Source organism: Fukomys damarensis, unplaced genomic scaffold (assembly GCF_012274545.1).
Source record: "Fukomys damarensis isolate Sample0158 unplaced genomic scaffold, DMR_v1.0_HiC HiC_scaffold_16, whole genome shotgun sequence".
In the NCBI taxonomy this organism is placed as follows: domain Eukaryota; kingdom Metazoa; phylum Chordata; class Mammalia; order Rodentia; family Bathyergidae; genus Fukomys; species Fukomys damarensis.
The window spans coordinates 126,778,127-126,796,960 of NW_022900928.1; the positions used below are offsets into that span (position 1 = coordinate 126,778,127).

Genomic DNA, 18,834 nt, shown 5'->3' on the forward strand with positions numbered 1-18,834 from the left:
ACCAGAATGGATTGCCAGATGGAATTGGAGTAGTGGTCTCACAATCACTGCGTCTCAGAGGCTACTTACTGAATCATGGGAGAAGGTGGCATGCTTTCCTGATAAATGTCCAGGTCCAGAATGCCAAGACTGCTAGTGGCACTACTGTTGCCATTGCTGACAAAGCAAAAGTTTACATATTAATGCCCATCTCCACCCCTAACCATGCTGCTGACACTCAGTTCCACTTTGGAAGAGGTCCTTCTTTTGGTCCCCAGGAGAGCATTGTGGCTACACATTTCTGATCGTTTTTGGGAAAAACACAAGAAAGCAGCCTAACAGGCTCAAGCTAATAACAACAACTATAATAATAATTTTTAATTGCCGAAGTTGAGTCACATGTGTTGGGTCATACCTAGCGAGTAATGACCAGCATTCCCTTTTCTTCCTCAATCTAATCAGAGGGACAGTATTCATTTCTCAGCAAGGGATTTCCTTTTGCCAGGCATGTCTGCAGAGAAACTCCAGAAAATGCTGGATGGGAGTTACCAAATTGCGTATCTCCTTGTGTCCTGGGAAATTTGATAGAAAGTTGTGTTCTCTCTTGCCTTTCAGTGGAATTTTCTCAGGGACGTTCCATAGGATTTCACAGTAAATGTACCTGGCTTGTTTCCCTATGGATGAAAGAATTTATAGGCACAAAGGTGGTGTAATGTGAAAGTTCTATCACTCCTTTATCTTACAATTTTTGAGGAGGAGCAGCACACAACACCTGATTTACTGTCGAGAAGGAGGATTATATACTGTGTTAGTTTTGTACATTGCACAACTAACATATGATCTACTTACTAAGCTGGCACTTACTAGCTCAAACACAGTAGGGTTGAGCCAGGTTTTAGGCTCTGCCTGTACTTGCGAAATGAAAGTATCCGATTTTACCAAACTCACTGAATCTCCTCGCACCTTCTCTATTTCACAAGGATGTCCCTTCCAAGCAAGGTTTTGGAAGGGCAACAGCTGGTGCATCATACAAAGGAATAATATTCCTTTAATACCCACCAGATGCCATCAATTTTAAATTCTTGTCTGAAGTTTCAAGTGGCTTGCTCAATCTTTTCACAGATTGCAATCTGATGAGTCAAAATGCGCCAGAGGTGATTAACCCTATAAACTTCTGCTGTCAAAGCCAAAGATTCAAGTTCTGTTTGCTTTTCTGTCTCTATTTTGTGGCATTTCCCACCAGTTTTGGGGATTTTTAAACAAATTGTTTAACATTGTGAAATATTCCTAAGTGTAAACAGACTCAGCTGCCAGACATAAAACTTTCAAAAATCCCTATGTACACCCACTGGCTTTTGCATCTCCTTTTCCATTTGGCTTCTCTGGAAATCCTGTGGACTTGTTGGTCCAGTGGCAAATACACTGTAATGCTTTGAACAGACATGGAGAGATTTTTTATTTTGAGTTTCCACCTCAGAAGAATAACTTTTAGTTTGTGCCTGCTAATTGCTCAAGCCCTTCCAAATCTGATCTCTCCTAAGCAACTCTGTCTCTTCCAGAAGAACAACACAGAGGACAAGGGAGATAAAGGGGAAAAACAGTCAGGTGAAAAAATAATACAGTGTGAAAACACTTGCCTCATGTAAACCAAGCCTGTGTTGCATCTGAAATACAAATGAACCAGAGAGAAAGTTGAAACACACAAAGTGTAATAGAGGCTCTCTATTAACAACAACAACAACAACAAAAAATCACAGTGCTAGCGCTAGCACACTGAATACATTAGCTGGGCCTTCCAAGCAAGGGAATATAACTACCTCTTAATTTCATTCAAGGAAATCTGAGGCATAAGTGGAAAAGAAGATAATTGTTAGCATGAATCATGACAGACAAGGACCATGAATTAGTGGGTGTTTTCCATTTGCTCTTTGCTCTCATTATTGGGGAGACTTTGCAGAGAACTATGAAATGCATTTCTTGGACCTCTCTGTGAGGAGCACGTTCCCTGGGAAATCAAAAGAACAGCAGGTACCTCATGGATCGTTCGCTGAGCTGCAGAAAGCTGCTTGTGTCATCTGGGTTGTCCTCTTCATTGGCTAGCTGGGACCAGCTGCCTGTACTCTCCTCGCTGCTACTGGGAAGACTGGGAAACTCATCGGGGGCTCTTGCTTCTGTTGTGACTTCAGCTTCTGGTACGTCTCTGGCATCAAGCCTGTCACTGTAGACACCAGGATATTATTACCAAGAGGGGAAGCATCATGTGGAACATTTCACAGAGACCGTGCTGGTCTTGTTGGTTCACCATAGTGAGCAAAATGTCATTGGGCACAGGTGGAATCTTTTAGCCTGAAGCTTCCTTCGGGGTGGCTGTTATTATTTAGATCTGCGATGTACCCCCAAAAAATCATGTATTTAGGGGTGGGGCTTTTGGAAGGTGATTGGATCCTAGCGGCAATATGGATTAGTCCATGGCTGAGTTCATACTTGGGTGTGGTATTAGAACGTAGGGGCCCCTTTAGAGAAAATGCCTCCCTGACGCTGTGCCTCTGAAGGCTTCATCTCTCTCTCTGGCTTTTCCCATTCTTTCTGCTACCGGCTGCCTCGAAGTGAAAAACTTTGCCCCACCGTGCTCATCTACCATGATGTTTGGGAGCCAGCTGACCACGGACTGAACCGTCTGAACCTGTGAGCTAAATCAGTATCTCCTTATTTAAGTTGTAGGAGTTAGGTATTTTGTCTCAGGGTTTTGAAAGGAGAGCTGAGTAATACAGTGCCCTAGGATATACTTTACCTTTTCAGGATACTCTTTATCAATTTTCCCATCTCTTCTACTGGCGACCTCCATTGATTTGAACACCACGTAGAAAGAACTTAGAATACCTACATACAACTTATTGAGGGGCAGTGGTGTTTAAAATGAAGGTACACAAAGAATTCTCCCCAATAATTTTGATTCCATGTATCTAGGAGGCCCAGGAATCTGCATTTCAATCAACTACCCCTGGTGATTTTAATGTGATATGCAGACCATGCGGTGAGAAAAATACCGCAGTTCTGATGCTTTCCACAATCATTTTCCCAGCAAATACCTCTGAATGCACTTTGCACTTGCAGATACCTTTTACACTGTCCTCTCTCTTTCTCTTTCTCTGAAACCTCTGGTTTATATCAGCACCACTTCTCTGAATTAGTGTATTTTTAGATCCAGTAACACTCCTGGCCACTTCGCATTTGATCTGACATCATTTATTCTCGAAACTTCTCTTCCCTGGCTTCCTGTGAATTTCTGCTTCTCTGGTCACTTGTTTTCTAAAGCCCAGTTCTCTGTTTCTCCTTTAATCATCATCATAGCCAGTTCTGATTCATTCACTTTCTCTTTTCCTCAGTTTGTCCCTAAGCATTCTCATCAATTTTCCTGTCAAGGGAAATAGTTTCAAAACTTGGATCCTAGTCAAGACTCTCCCTCTGGATTCCGGGGTTCTTTTGTCAACTGGTCTTCTGAACATTTCCTATTTGTCTCAGTAATATCTCAGAATCAATATCTAAAATAAATTCTGACTGCTTTCCCACACTCTTCCTGATGCTTATTTTTGATGAACTTTCTGAGTATCTGGTATTGAAATGCACTCTTCTGATTTCTCCTTCTTGCCTCTTATATTAAGTTACTAAGGTCTTTTAGTTTCATCTCTATGGTACCTCTCACATATTTACTCATACCTGTCTCTGTGTTCATGAAATTATCTTTAGTTCCTTCCAAATTACTAGCAATTTAGATTTAGAAGGAACCTCATAGATGTGCTGTAGATATTAATGTAGAAACCCAGCGAGGTGGAGGGATTTATCCAAGAGTGCAACAAAATCAGTAACAAACTCTAGACCTTGAGTTTTGAGACGTGTGTTCCTCAAACACGCCCAAGATTTCTCATCTCCTGGCTTTTGCGTACTTGCCTTTTTTGACTAAAAGTTGGAAAAATGAATTCTGTGAGCCTTATCCCTATCTGTAAATTTCAGCTCTAACATCCATGCCCTATTCACTTTAAGGACACTAATCAACCTTCCTAACAATACTGCTACCACTACTACTACCACTGTTACTACTGCTACTTCTACTATTACGACTCCTACTACTGTTTATCATCTCACATGGATATTTGGAAGAAATAAACTAGAAAATAAATTTTGTTTAACTTAGTGCCTGGAATATGATTATTCAAGAAGGGTTGTCATATTTTATAAGTGAATTATATAATTCACTAGGGATTAAAAGGCTAATAAATAATACAGGTTGCTTCTTATTACCCTTCAAGGCCCAGCCAAGAGACATCCATTTCCCTAAATGCTTCCTTAATCTTGCCAGTGCTCCCTACGACTGTCAAAATAATTTATCTGTTTCTTTTTATTGGAGATACATAATGCCTCATAATTTGGACTTCAGCAAAAATAGGTACCAGTATTTATAGTAGATGTCATTAAGCATTTTATACTTCCTTATGCATTAGAAATAGAATGTAAAGCTATGGCCATGTCATGAATTATTTAACAGAATAATTTGTTAAGTGTTTAGTTTTATAATTAGACCCATATTTTCAATTTAGATAGCTCCACTTGTTAGATCTGAAACTGTGAAAGATCTGAGATATTGTATTACACGCAAGCCAAAAGTATTATAAGTAACTATGGAGTGAGAAGTGTGGCAGTTTCTAACACCCTATAACTACTAACCCTGGGTGAAAGTAGCCCTTAGTAAGTTTGATTGTCCATTTTTCCTTGCCTGCTATAGACACACACACACACACACACACACACACACACACACTCCCTGGGGGTTGGGACATTTAGGCACTCACAGAGCTGCTTACATCAGTTCCTCAGTCCCTAATTTTCTAATGTACACTGCAAGTGCTGTGAGGCTTGTACTGCTGGAGATCAACCCAGCGTTGTGATTCAGGGCTCATATGGGACTCTGACAGATCTGTCTTTCCTCTTCTCCAGGGAAGACAGAGAAAGGAGAAAAGGGGACATCAAGGAAGGGAGAAGGGCAAGGTATAGACAGAAAAGGGAGGAGGAGGAGAATGAGGAGGAGAAGAGAGAGAGAGAGAGAGAGAGAGATTCCTTCAGATTATAAATAAATCCAAATCTTCTGCAAAGTGGAGGGATGGTCTCTACTTCACCACTCTAGAATATAAAAAAGTGACTCAAGGGGTACACATCTTTGTATCTCTATCTTTAGGGCCGGCATTTAATTACCTTTTAACCTAACTGCAGGTGTTCTTTGCTCCTAAAACCCTGAGGGTACGTAAATGTGAACATGCTTATGGAAACTTGTCTCCTGATACCACCTACAGAATAATAAAAAACTAATAGTGTAACAGCATTGTGGTGCATGCCTATAATTCCAGATACTTAGGAGGCTCAGGCAGGAGGGTTGCAAGTTCAAAGAGAGCCTGAGCAACTCAGTGAGACTCTGTCTCAAAAGAAAAATTAAAAAGGCCTGGGGATATAGCTGTGTGGTAGAGTATTTCTGGGTACAATCCTGGGTATTGTAAAAAAAGACATAACACCCCATAGTGCAGAAGATAATAACATTAATGACTACAAACAAAAAGCAAAAGTGTATTTGTCAGTTGACAACACAAAGTACAGTCATTGGTATAATAAATATGGAATGCTTTTCTCCAGATCACTTCAAATTCACAGTAGAGAATGTTGTCCCCTAATGGTACACCTTAGGAATTACCCTTGAACAAAGACTTGTCCTGCTAAAGTTTCCTGCCGTATGTACAGAGGTCTCAGTTGCGAATACATTTGGGGCACCTTCTCCCTATGCCAGATCTAGCCTTTCTCCATTCTCTGCTCTCGCTGAAATGTTTGTTAAGAGACAGAGAGACGGGGCCGGGGATTTAGCTCAGCGGTTCGGTGGCCTGCCTTGCAAGCGCAAGGACCTGAGTTCAATCCCTGGTACGGGGGAGAGGGGGGAGGAAGAGAGACTGAGAGGATATAAAAACCATGGATTGTAACTGAGAGTGTTGTGTTCCTCACGACCAAAAAAACATTTCTAATAACTCTTTTAACTTGATAAATGAGGAATGTCTTGCAATATTAATAGTACATAATGCCAAACATCACATGATCACAACTGAGCCAATGATTCCTCCCCCACTTCCTCTCTTGCTCTCTCTCTGAGGGATTGTGGGTGATCCTCTCCAGCAGAAAGAGGTTATGGAGGAGATCTTACCTACAGAGAAGGAGGGGAAAAAAGTAGATTCATTCTCCAAGTCAACTGAGACTAGGTATCAAATGTAAGAAAGAGTGTGAGACTATGTAGAAAAGCACCACCAAACAAGGCTGTAGCAGTGCAAGTGGTAAGTCTTTTCAGTGGCAATGAAATGTCACTTTTCTGTGAAATTCTCCTCAAAAGGAGGCAAAAGCAAGTATCATTGGATAGGGTCCTTGTCACAGTTGCACAAGAAGATAAAGAGGAGAAACAGTCAGGCCAAACAACATAGCATGGTATGAAAACACTTGCCTAATGCAAACCAAGCTTGTGTAGCGTCTGAAATACAAATGAGCCAGAGAGAAAGCGGAAACACACAGGTGTAATAGCAGCTTCAGAAGAAAAGAATAAGATTCCACAGAGGCATTAGACAGCAGTGACTCCATTAATGAAAGTCATCCTACAAAATAACCCTCTTCTCTCGTCTCCCTCCCATCAGCCACAAATGTTTTCAAAGGAAAGTGCAAGTGAATTAATTTTTAAAAAATATTTTGTATTTTTTGTCTTATATTACAGTATTATAATAATTTTATATGAATGTTTCTGGGTTGCAGAATCTGAGTTTCCCTTATTTCTTCTTATTAAAGGTACCTAAGTGAGCTAGAAATTAATATACAGTCAGAGAGGGACTGAGCCCTCAAGGAAGTCAGCACAAAAATAAAGGCATCAGAATTGTGTCTCGAGGCACATCTGAAGAAGGACAGGCCTCAAGACGAAGATGCAGTGGCCAGGCCTGTGTGCCTCCCTAAGGGATAAGCAGTAACTTGAGATTGCACAGTAAGTAGCACCACGTGGTCCAAATGGGCATCAGTCACTCAGGTAGGTGACCAGGGCATCTGGACCCATTCTTTCCCCAAAATGTCTTTATTTCCTCCATAACCCTTAATGTGGACTCATTTCTTTATTGGGTCAATATTAGCTAAGTGGCTATACTTGTAATCCTGCAGGCTGGTTGTTGTTGGTCCCATAGCACACTCACCTTGTGACTTTGCTGTATAAATTGCTCCTGACAAAGGGACTCAGTGGCCACCCACTTGAGAAGCCCCCAGGAGCTATTCTCTCCTTATTTCCAATGAAACTCTCCTAACGCCTTCCTTCGGTTCGCACCTTCATTCCTCATTGCTGTGGGACCACAAACTCAGCATAGTTGACATCTCACAGGTTGGAAGTTAGATTTCTCCTGTATCGTTAGGGGGAAATTTTCTTTGATATGAGTGCTTTAGATTGCAGAAATGTTTCCGGAACAAATTATTCTTGCAAACCGAGGTTTTACTGTATGAAGACTCCTCATATATATCTGAAGGAGAGTGCCTAACTTAACAAATGGTAATTCTCCATCCCAGAGATGTTGTCAGGGAATACAACCCAAGACATTTGATCTCTTTCATTTAAGACAGCATTTGGCTGCAGAAATGTCTATATGATTTTTCTCAAACTTAGAATTGATTCTGTCATCCTGCTTCTGATAATTTTAAGCTTCAGATGACTTTTAACATTAGTTCTACCATAGAAAGTGGGGTTCCAAAGTTATGATTATAATTTTCCTTTTTGATAGGTGAGCGTTGCTCCCTAAGAAATTTTTCCCAAACGACGTTCAAATCCTTGCCCTTTACGTTCCCTCTGACAGTATCCTGGATTGCTCTGCTGCTGAAATGAAGCTGTCTTTAGCATGCTCTGCTACGTGGTAAGCTTAATAATTCTCCTTTGTAAAATGTTGAGCAGGATAGAGGAGGGGTGGAGATAAGAGGGCAGAATTTATTTAAGTTCACACGAAAGAAATGTTCATCGATGACACCTGGGAACCGTCTGCTTCTTGCCAAGGATGTGTAAATGAGTTAAGTGCTGGGATAAATCCCCTTTGTTCACCTGATTAAAAAGTAGTTTCTGGGACTAAGTCCTTACTAAATTTGGGACTTTTGTTACCAGGAAAATTAATTCCCGGATATTTTCTTGCTAAAAGAGGAGTTAAGTCCAAGTGATTGACACTGAATATCTAGGTCAAAAATGAGTCTGTCGGTACACTTTCTTTTACCTCAATTTCATGCTCTATTTATGGTCAATCGCACGTTCCATACCACATTTCCCCCGATGTTCAGTATTCAGAATGAATGATGACTGTCCAAAACAGTGGTTTTCATTTGCTTTTGAGGGAAATGTGTACCTTTGCTCATTTCTTTATGAATAGGGCACCGACGTGTTACGCAGGTATATATACGGAGATGGCTTTTCTCCTTGTCGATCTCACAGCTGTAATGCCCTGCATTGGAGAACATGTGCCTTGCCGAACCCTACGGTAGCAATTTGAGATGGCACGAAACTCTGACACCATCAAGCCCAGGGTTCGTCCACCACCTTCACCAGGAAACCCCTTTTATGATTCCCATATGCGTGACTTCCACCTGTATCATTGATACTAAATTTATTCTAATCGATTTACTTTAGATAACCTACCTGATCATGTTTATTTTAAAAAGAAATTTTAAACCCTATGGTAAATGGAAAACAGAAATCACTTACCCATAGGCACAAGGTAACAGAAATAAATATACAGTCATTGTAAAAGTCCCAATGAGTCATGCATTAGTACTGTGAGAAGTTCTTTAAAAGGGAAATTATAAAAGCTAAGTGTTCTTATCTTACATATTTTACTTCAACTTCAAATGCCTAAATATACATGTATTCACCAGATTGGAAACTAAAAAAATAAAAGCTTTTAGTTGCTCTAATTTCTTCCATTGTCTTTATAAACACTGACATGTGCTCGTATTTTTATTATTTCCTTTCTTCTATTACTTGGAGCTTAATTTGATCAAATTCTTTTAGCTTCTTAAGGTAGAAGTTTAGATCAGTGATGCTAGAGTATTCTTCTTATTTAAAATAGAAACATTTAAAACTACTGTATAGATTTCTTATGTACTACCTTAGCTGCATTTCACAAATATTGATGTTTCATTGTATTCAAAATTTTGCTCTTTCCTAGTGAAATTCTTTTACCAATGGATAATTTCCAAGTGTTCTTAATTTCTAAATAGTTTTTGAAGATATTCCAGACTTTTCTTTTATAATTGATTTGAAGTTTAATTCCATTATGATCAGAGAACATACACTATATGATTTCAATTTTTCTAAATTTAATAACATTTGTTTTATAGCCTTATAAGACATATAAGTAGATAATTCAAGGGCAATTGAAAAAAACATGTATTTTGCTCTTGTGAATGGAATGTTTAGCAAATATTGGTTTATTAATATTTGATCTAGCTGCTTATGACTGTTGTTCAAGTCATGTCTATCCATATTGACTTTTTATTATTCTATTACTGAGAGAAGAGTGCTAAATTTCCAAGTATAATTTTATATTTCTCTATTTCTCCTTTTAGCTTTTGTTTCACACAGGCAGAGGCTCTGTCATTGTATAATTAGGATTTTTTTTCTCTGTCTTTTTAAAAATTAATTTTATTGAACATTTAAGGTATACAATATAATAACATTCATTGTTGGAAATTTGAACCTTTATGTAATCAATCTTGGTGCTTATTTTTTCCCCCATTCCCCTGCCCTCCCTGCAACCCCTCCTTTCCTATCTACAAAGACTGTTTCCATTTTTTCATTCTGTCATATTAATTCCATTCCCTTCTTTCCTTTCCCCTACCCTTCCCATTTCCCCTTCCCCTTTGTCCCGTTTCTTCCTATTTCACATTATCTGTTATACCTTTTAGTCCTTATTTACACTTTCAGTTTCTCACACTAGAAAACTGTTCAGTATTTACACATGTGTATCCTATTTATTTCACTTAAATGAACAGACATTTCTCAGGCAAAGAAGTAGAAATAGCAAATAAACATATGAAAACATGTTCAGCATCACTGGTCATTCGAGAAATGCAAATGAAAACAACACTGAGATTCCACCTCACCCTAGAAAGAATGGCTGCTATCAAGAAATCAACCAGTAACAAATGCTGGTGGGGCTGTGGGGAAAGAGGAACCCTGCTCCACTGCTGGTGGGTGTGCAGACTGGTGCAACCACTGTGGAAATCAGTATGGAGATACCTCAAACAACTAGGATTGGAAGTCCCATTTGACTCTGCTATTCTCCTGCTGGGTATCTTCCCCAAATAATTAAAAGAATCATACCACAGTGGTATATGTGCACTCATGTTCACAGCAGCATAATTTGTAATAGCTAAAACTTGGAAGCAGCCCAGTTGCCCATCAACTGGAGACTGGATAAAGAAAATGTGGTTCTTTTATAAAATGGAGTACTACTCAGTTATAAGAATGATAAACTAGAGTCATTTATAGCTCAATGGATGCACATTGAGATGATATTCTTAAGCGAAATAATTAGGATTATTATGTCTTTAAAACTTACCCCTTTAACATTGCAAAATATGTCTACTTATTCCTGATAATATTCCTTATGCTTAAATTTATGTGATCTGACATTAATGTAGTTACTCTGTCTCTCTTATGTTTTATTTTCCATCCATTTACTTTTGACCTATTTGTGTCTAGATATTTAAGATGCATTTTTTAGGTAGCTTATATTGTTTTTATTCACTATGACAATTTCTGCCTTTTAATTGAAATGTTTGGATCATTAGTAACTAATATAACTATTAGTAGGAGGGCATAAATGTATCATCTTGGTAATTGATTTCTATTTTTCCTTTTTATTTTTGGCTTTTTTTCTCCCTGTAGTCTGACATTTTTTCAGGATTAATTGAACAATGCCTAACATTCTGTTTTATCTACACAATTATTATTATACACTAGTTATTATTATAACTTTTTGTTTTATCTTTTTAGTAGTCACCACAGGCTTAAAAAAATAATTTTTTTCTGGTACTGGGGATCGAACTCAGGACCTCGTGCTTGTGAGGCAAGCACAGGGCCACTGAACTAAATCCCTGGCTCCTATGGTTTAAAAATATTTATCTTCAATTTATAGTCAGTTAGATTGCATTATACAAACTCACATATAACAAAAGACATTCATAACAGTGTACTTTGTTTCTCTGTCCCGTCCTCTGTCATAACTGATGTATATTTTAATTCCTCAAAGGGGTCATAAAATAACTTTTTTTTTCATTTTAAACGGTGAAAATTGTTTAAGGAAATATGAAGAGAGAGAGAAAGAAGGCATTTTATATTGGCCTACATGTTTGATAGCTTTGGTGTGTTAATTATTTTGGCATGCTAAAATTTGCTAATTTTGAAAGAAACCACCCAACTATGTCCCAAATGGCTTCCAAGCGCTCACCAGTATTCTTTTCTTTTAATTTATAATCTTAAATTCATACTTATTATATAGGCCTTCCAGCAGTATATCTTGGATTTTTTTTTTTGTATGAAGATCCATTCCTTAGCTTTTATTTCAGAATTTTAAATCAGCTTGATTTCTTCCAGTAGTTTTCTGTGCACAGCAAAGTTGAATGGGAAACAGAGTTCCCACATGCTCCTTTCCCTGGAACACACTCCCTCCCTTCCCCTTACCCTGTGTGAGAGCAGCGTGTCAACATCAGCAGTGATATACAGGGACTCATCACTGTCACCCAAAGACCACAGATGGCATGAAGGTTCACTCCGCGTGCTGTATGTTCTATGGGTGCTGACAAATGCACAGTGACTGTCTTGGCCCTGTGTGGTTGGGTGCTCCTGTAACAAGTTACCAAAGACTTGGTAATCTATGAGCAGCAGCACTTCGGCTCAGTTTCAGAGGTGAGACGTTAAAGCCGAGGCCCCTGTATCTGGTGAGGGTCTAAATCCTGCTGTGTCATCCCATAATGGGAGAGGAAAGCAAGAAAGAGAAGAGATAGAACTCACAGCTTTAGCCCTTTAATAATCAGTATTGATCTACTTATGAAGGTGGAGCTCTGGTGACCTAATTTCCCAGTAGGTCCCACTACCTCATCCTAGTGCATTCTCCACGGCTTCACTTTTTCCAGGATACCACAGGGTTGGAATCACATTTCAAGATTTTTATTTTTATTTATTTATTATTTATTTGTTTTAGGCAGGGTCTCACTATGTAGTTCAGGCTGTCTTTGAACGTCTTTTGTAGCCGAGGCTGACCTTGAACTCCTTATGATCCTCCTGCCTCAGCCGCCTAAGTGCTGGACATGCGCCACCATGCTTGGCAAAAGTTGACTATTATTAATACATGTATTTAGTCTTCCTTGTGTTTTCCTGGCTTGATAGCTCATTTCTGTTTAGTACACTGTTTCAATGTACCACATTATATTTTTCCATTCACTTCCTGAAGAACATCTTGATTGTCCTCGTGTTTTGGCAACTGCAAATAAAGCTGTTGCAAATGGCCTCGTACAGGCTTTTGAGTGGACATATGCTTTCAGCTCATTTGGGTGAAATGGTTCTGGGTAGTATGGTGACTATCTTTAACTTTGAGAGGAACTACCAAACTATCTTCCAAAGTGACTGTTTCATTTTACACTTACTGCAACAAATGAGCACTTCTATTACACAACATCCTACCAAAGATGTGGTGGTATCACTATTTTGGCTTGTGGCCAACTTAATAACAGGTATTTACGAATATCTTGTTTCATAATTGACAATTTACTAATGACATCTTTTCACATGCTTATTAGTTTATTGCTACACTTTCTTTGGTGAAGCGTCTCTTCAGGTCTTTTGTCCATTTTGAAATCATTTTTCATTTTCTTATTATTGAGTTATAACAGTTCTTTGTATATTTTGGACAATTGCTTCTTATCAGATATGTCTTTTAGAAACATTTTCTCCAAATCTATGGTTGTCTTCTTCTTTTGATAGTGATTTTTGCAGAGCAGATTTTTAGTTTAATTAAGTCTAATATCAATTATTTCATTTATACATCGTGCCTTTGGCATTGTATCCAAGAAGTCATCACCATATCCAGGCTCACCTACATTTTATTCTATATTATCTTCCAGAAGCTTCATATTTTTGTGTTTTATATTTAAGTCTTTGATCCATTTTGAGTCTTTTAATGAAAGGTACCAGGTCTGTGTCTAGAGCATTATTATTTTTATTTGCATGTGGATGTCCAGTTGTTTTACATTATTTGTTGAAGACACTCTTTTCTTCATTTTATCACCTTTTCTCCTTTGTCAAGGATCAGATAACTATATTTATGTGGGGCTGTTACTGGTGAATTCTGTTAATCCATTTGTGTCCTCTTTCATTAGTACCTCGCTGTCTTGATTATAACTTTAGAGTGAATGCTAAAGTCAGGTGGTGTTATTTCTCTGACTCTATTCTCCTCTATTCTCGGACTCTGTGTTGGCTATTCTGGGCCTTTTACCTCTTGATATAAACCTGAGAATCGGGTTGTTGAGATCTGAAGAATATCTCATTCCTTGCAGAGATTTTGACTCTACTTGTGTTGAAATCTGTAGATCAAGTTGGGAAGAAAGCATATCTTGGCAATATAGAGTCATCCTATCCATGAATATCCTTTAGTTTTGAAGACTATTTTTTGGTGGATAAAGTTTAAGAGGTAGATAATTTTTTTCTTTTGCACAGTAAAAATGACATTCTTTGGTTTTTTTCTTATATCGTTTCTGATGAGAAAAGTCTACAATTTTAAGTTGTATTCTTTAGCAGGTAATGTTTTGCTTTTTTAGGGGCTACTCTAAAATATTTTTATAATTTTTTAAAAATCATTTGAGTGTGACATGGCTTGATATTGTTTTCCTTTTTGTTTATTTTGCTTAAGGCTCATTGTCCTTGATTTTTAAGTTTGTAATTTTCACAAAGCTTCACATTTTTGTGTATCTTTAAATCTTTTGCAATATTTTTAGATATTTAAAATTCTTATCAGCTTATTTTCTCTGCAACTTCTGATATATTTCTTTCTACTGATTGCATTTCTGGGTACGACTGACAATTTTGTGTTTATTTTGTATGTGTGACATGTTTTGATTGGATGTGGCAATGCAAGTTTATGCTGTTGATTGCTGGATTTTGTTGTTTTTCTTTAAATAAATTGGATCTCTTGGGTAATATTATTTTCAGTTCAGCGTGATATTTTCAGTACTTGTTCTTAAGTTATTTTCAATCAAACATAAGTCTTAATTCTATGTTGTGATCTTTTTTTGGATCTCTAGTAAATCTTGAGTGTGTTTAATCTGAATTCTACTCTCTGGCTGATTGGCACAAAACATTGTCGTTCCGGGGTAAGCTAGTGGAGATGTGCAGTTTTCACTCTCTAGCTTCATGGAGGTGCACTGGCACACACACGGCTCAGTGTTTAGAGGATCTGCTGCAGATCTTCTGCATGCACATCTTAATAGGAAATCCAGGCAGAAAGTTGGGGCAATTGTAGGCTCTCCATATTTGTTTCTCTCCTCTTCGTGTGATGCTTACTGTACAATATAAAAATATAAATGCCTCATACATTCTGGCCATTTTCTATTTGTATACAGAGAAAGAGAAAATTCAATTTCAGAAACTCAATTGTAGGTAGAAACAGAAGTCCTTTTGCGATTTTTTTTATTTTTGCTCCTTAACAGCTATGTCACTAAGGTTTTGATTCAATGACTTAAATGTATACCTACTGGTTTTACTTTCCATTATTATACCTTTCATCTTTTGTTGTTTTTGATTTTATATCTGCTTCACCCCATTTTGATAATACTTTGCTCCTACCTCCTGTTTTGTGTATTTTTTCCAAATATTTTTATATCATATTCAGTATCTAATAATTAAAAAATTTGAGATTCTTGGTAGGGTTAGCTCTAATGTTTGTGCTGAATTTTGCTTGTGATACCTTGATTCTGTGTAATACTTTGATTCTTGCAGTTTAAGGTCCTTAGCTCATACTTAATAGGGCTTTGGAATTCTGTAAGATTTGGGTTTATCTGCCAAAGATTTGTGTTTGCCTGTGTCAGGCTCTTATAGAACTATTAAACTGAAACTCTTTTAAAATAATTTACTAGTGTGGGTTTTTTGGACCATACAGATTGTGCCAATTAGAATTCCAAAAATGCATTAAGACAAATTGTACGTGTAAATTCTTATGGGAATTATCTCCATTGCATTAGGAGTCCTAACTCTGGGACATACATTTTCTTTCAGCTCCTTTTTCTGACTGGTGAAATTTTTCCTTAGTTCATGGGTGGATATTGCACTTCTAGATCTGAGACCGGTCTGTGCTCCAACCCTTAAGTATCCATAAGCCCACAGTGTCATGTCCTCATTTCTACTGGTTTTAGGAGATACAAAGAGAACTGTAAACACCTCAAAGGCAGCAGAGAGTCAGCTTTATTAATTTTGTTTCCAGAGTTGTTCATATTTTGAGCCTTTCTCTACTATAATTATTACTACTAAGCTCAGATCCATATTTACAAGGGTGCTGTTTACTAGATTTAACCCAAAATTTTTAGGTGATTCACGGTGGGAGAATTTTTCAGATTAGGACACTGTAATGTCTGAAATGCAAATATTTCACTTCAGTTCTTCTCAAGGGGTGGCTCTTCCCTTCATTTACATCTCATTAAATGCTAACATCTTATCTCAAGTAGCTACTTCCTCAGTTATTCTCCATCACATTTCTCTTCCAGTTTTCCATCATGCTGTGCAATAATTTTCCAGAGTTTGTCAAAGTATGTTGTCTGCATCTCCTACTAGTATGTAAGCATCACGGGAAAACTTTCTTTTGTATTTTTCAGCTCTGAGAACAGTGAGTATCACAGACTGGGTGCTCAACCACTTTTTAGATGAATAATTCTTTTCAAACGTAAATGAATATGTGTCATAAAATATGTTTCTAAAACATCAGATCATGTGAGCAAGTGCAATGTGTGAATGCTCAGGATTCTCAATTATTTGTTTATACATTGCAGGCTCAACTTACAAAAAAGAAAATAATTGGTCTTCGCAAATCTCAAAGAAAGGGATTGCCCTGAGAACACATCAGGATGTAGCTCAGTGCTTGAGTGCATGGCTAGCCTGCATGAGGCCCTGGGCTCCATTCTGAGCACCACAAAAGAAAACAAAACTAAACAACAGAACCTCCCTTCCCCAAAACAAACAAAATCACATTGGTGTGAAGCAATAAAATACTATTTCCCCAGAAATCAGTAACAGGGCTACCACAAATTATTTAATCTTTCCGAAGTCAAGGATTAACTCCAGTATCCGGCAAAGTGAGAAGATCTGATAGACAATAGGTATTTCTACTTGGGCATAACTCCTAAAGCTGTTACTCTTTTACCACACAAAAAACTAAGAACATGATTTTTATTTTAATATGTTGAGTTTCAATGAAATTTTAAAGAAATATGGAAATGTCCTTCAGCGAGTAGCCTAAAAATATTTTCAATGCATGGCAAATCCTCACTTCCAAAAAGAAAGTTAAACATGCCCATGTCATCCGCCTTGCACTTGTTTCTGAGTAGGATGAGCTCTTTCACAGGGAATTGAGTTTCATATTCAGCTGTTGTGCCAAATTGAATCCCATGATAACAACGCTGAGCTTAGAAAATGTGGTTCAATTATAATTATTTTCCCCTTTGGAGAAGCTGGGAATTCTCTTGTTTTAACTGTCACATTGCTCATGACAGTTTTTTCTTGGAAAAAAAATTCTCCTTTATTCTTGGGAATTAGGGCCACTCTATACCTTCCCCGTGACAGTAATAATAACCATTAACACTTATTGAATATTACCAGCAGGCAAATCACTGAGATGAGATCTCTGTGTACTTTTCTCTTCTGTAAACCATAAAAATTCTCTTATAATATTATCATTACTATTGTTCTCACCTATGGGTGAGAAAACTATGTAAGGAGAGATCGGGGAGATGGTTCTGAGTAACAGAATTTAAGGTTCACAGTGAGTTCATGTTATGTAGCAATTTTTTATATCCTGCACAAAGAAAAATATATTAAATAATTGTTCCCTATGTATTACAAGTAGATCCAGATCTTCTTTTTGTTTCATTCATGGACAACTAAGTCAGAAACCCATGTGATGTTTTAAGAGATTGCGTGCTTGGTTCATTATATCAGCAGAAGCCTAAGTCAGCTGAAAGCTTTATTCACACAGATTTCAAAATTTTTTATAACTTTCCCAGGTTGTACCTATGATAATTGGAGTATAAGTGACATTTAATTCAAAATTGTATGAGGTATTCTATTCCACTTCAGTGATGACAGTGATTATTTTGAGTTTCCAGCCATGACTCTTGTTAACCTGCTAGCTACATGAATGCTTCCTAACTAGATGCGCTTCTCTGACTAGGGATCTCAGCTAGGTTGTGATCTTTTTGTTAAGTGGATTCTTGGAATCCATGATTCCATCTATGACTTGTTTCCTGCTTCTTATACTTGAAGTTAAGATAATTCTAAATAATTTTATATTGACTGCTTTGCTTCTTTAGCTCTTTGATCAATATTTTTAAAACTGTAATTCTCCATATTCCTGGATCAGTCTTTGGTGCATTGTGTCTATAGCTGGAGGATTACTGATGTATGAAACTTGTCTCCTTGGCCAGCTTGGTCTAATTCATTTAGTTTATGTTCTTCTGCCTCTGTGCTGTTGTGTTTTCCTGCTTTCTCTCCTGTGTTCCTCTGGGATCTCCTTCTCTGTCCTAAGTGGCTAGGCAGGAAGTCCGTCAGGCAAATGAACTCTGCACCAAACACACCCTGTAATGATGCCTTCTAATGAAAAGCATCAATGGCTGAAATTGCATTCCTTGTAATTTCCTGGTGGAGGTAGAAATGTGTGTAGTACTTTAGAGAACTGCCCAATTTTGTTGACAGTTATATTCAACTTATTTATTGTAGCTAAACATTTAAAATTCATAGGCCCTTTGCAAGTAATAAACAATAGGCATATGTCTTTGAAAAGATGATACAGGTTATTTCTCCAGCTTTATGTTTCTAAAGTCCATACTTAAATTTTTGTTTTGTTTAACTGTAGACTAAAAATAAAGGTGGTACAGTGGTCTTGTGAATTTTCTACAGAAGGTATAAGTTGGAACTGGCATGTCTTTAAGCAGCCTGAAATGAATAATTGCCTTGACTCAAATTCAAGATGCATTGTCAACTCCGTTACACTCTTATGAAAAAGAGCTATCCAAATGACAATGTTGCAATGATGCTTTGCCACAATTATACCAGGCACTGAAAGAACCAGCACCTTGTAGGGCACAGTGTATTTGCAGAGATCCTTAGAATAAAGCAAAAAAGAAAAATCTTCAAAAAAGACCTAGAGAAACAAAACCTTTAATCTAAAATTCCAATACTAAATTGTATTTAAATTGAATTGTTTTTAAATAAGTGGCATTGCTTATTATTTTTTTTCCTAGTAAGTCACAATGAATAAATTTTAAAAGCAGCACACCATGGGATTGTAGTTTTAATTAGGAGGATAACACCTATTTCCTCTGGTACACAAATGAGTTCAATTTGTTTTGTCAATTAAAAAAATACCCAATTACTCCCAAATCTTCTATTACAAGTGTGTATCAACAAAGGAAGGTCTTTTATTGTTTCAGGGATTTAATTTTTACAAGTCCTTGCATCAATAAAGTCCCTATATGTCTAACAGGAAGAGTAAAAACTAATTAAAA

At 37.4% G+C, this 18,834-nt stretch overlaps 1 protein-coding gene across 5 annotated transcripts in view; it reads right to left on the minus strand.

Annotated features, from left to right (window-relative positions):
* Sphkap (SPHK1 interactor, AKAP domain containing) overlaps nucleotides 1-18,834 on the minus strand; it is a 166,740-nt gene that overhangs the window by 9,762 nt on the left and 138,144 nt on the right. For 2 of the 5 annotated variants that reach the window (XM_010608137.1, XM_033764667.1), the window contains exons 8-10: nucleotides 2,012-2,197; nucleotides 1,617-1,643; nucleotides 70-156 (exon numbers count right to left, since the gene is read on the minus strand). In XM_010608137.1, coding sequence (XP_010606439.1) covers nucleotides 70-156; nucleotides 1,617-1,643; nucleotides 2,012-2,197 — 300 coding nt within the window. The remainder of the gene's footprint in view (nucleotides 1-69; nucleotides 157-1,616; nucleotides 1,644-2,011; nucleotides 2,198-18,834) is intronic. The other 3 variants (XM_010608138.1, XM_010608139.1, XM_010608140.1) reach the window with 3 other exon arrangements.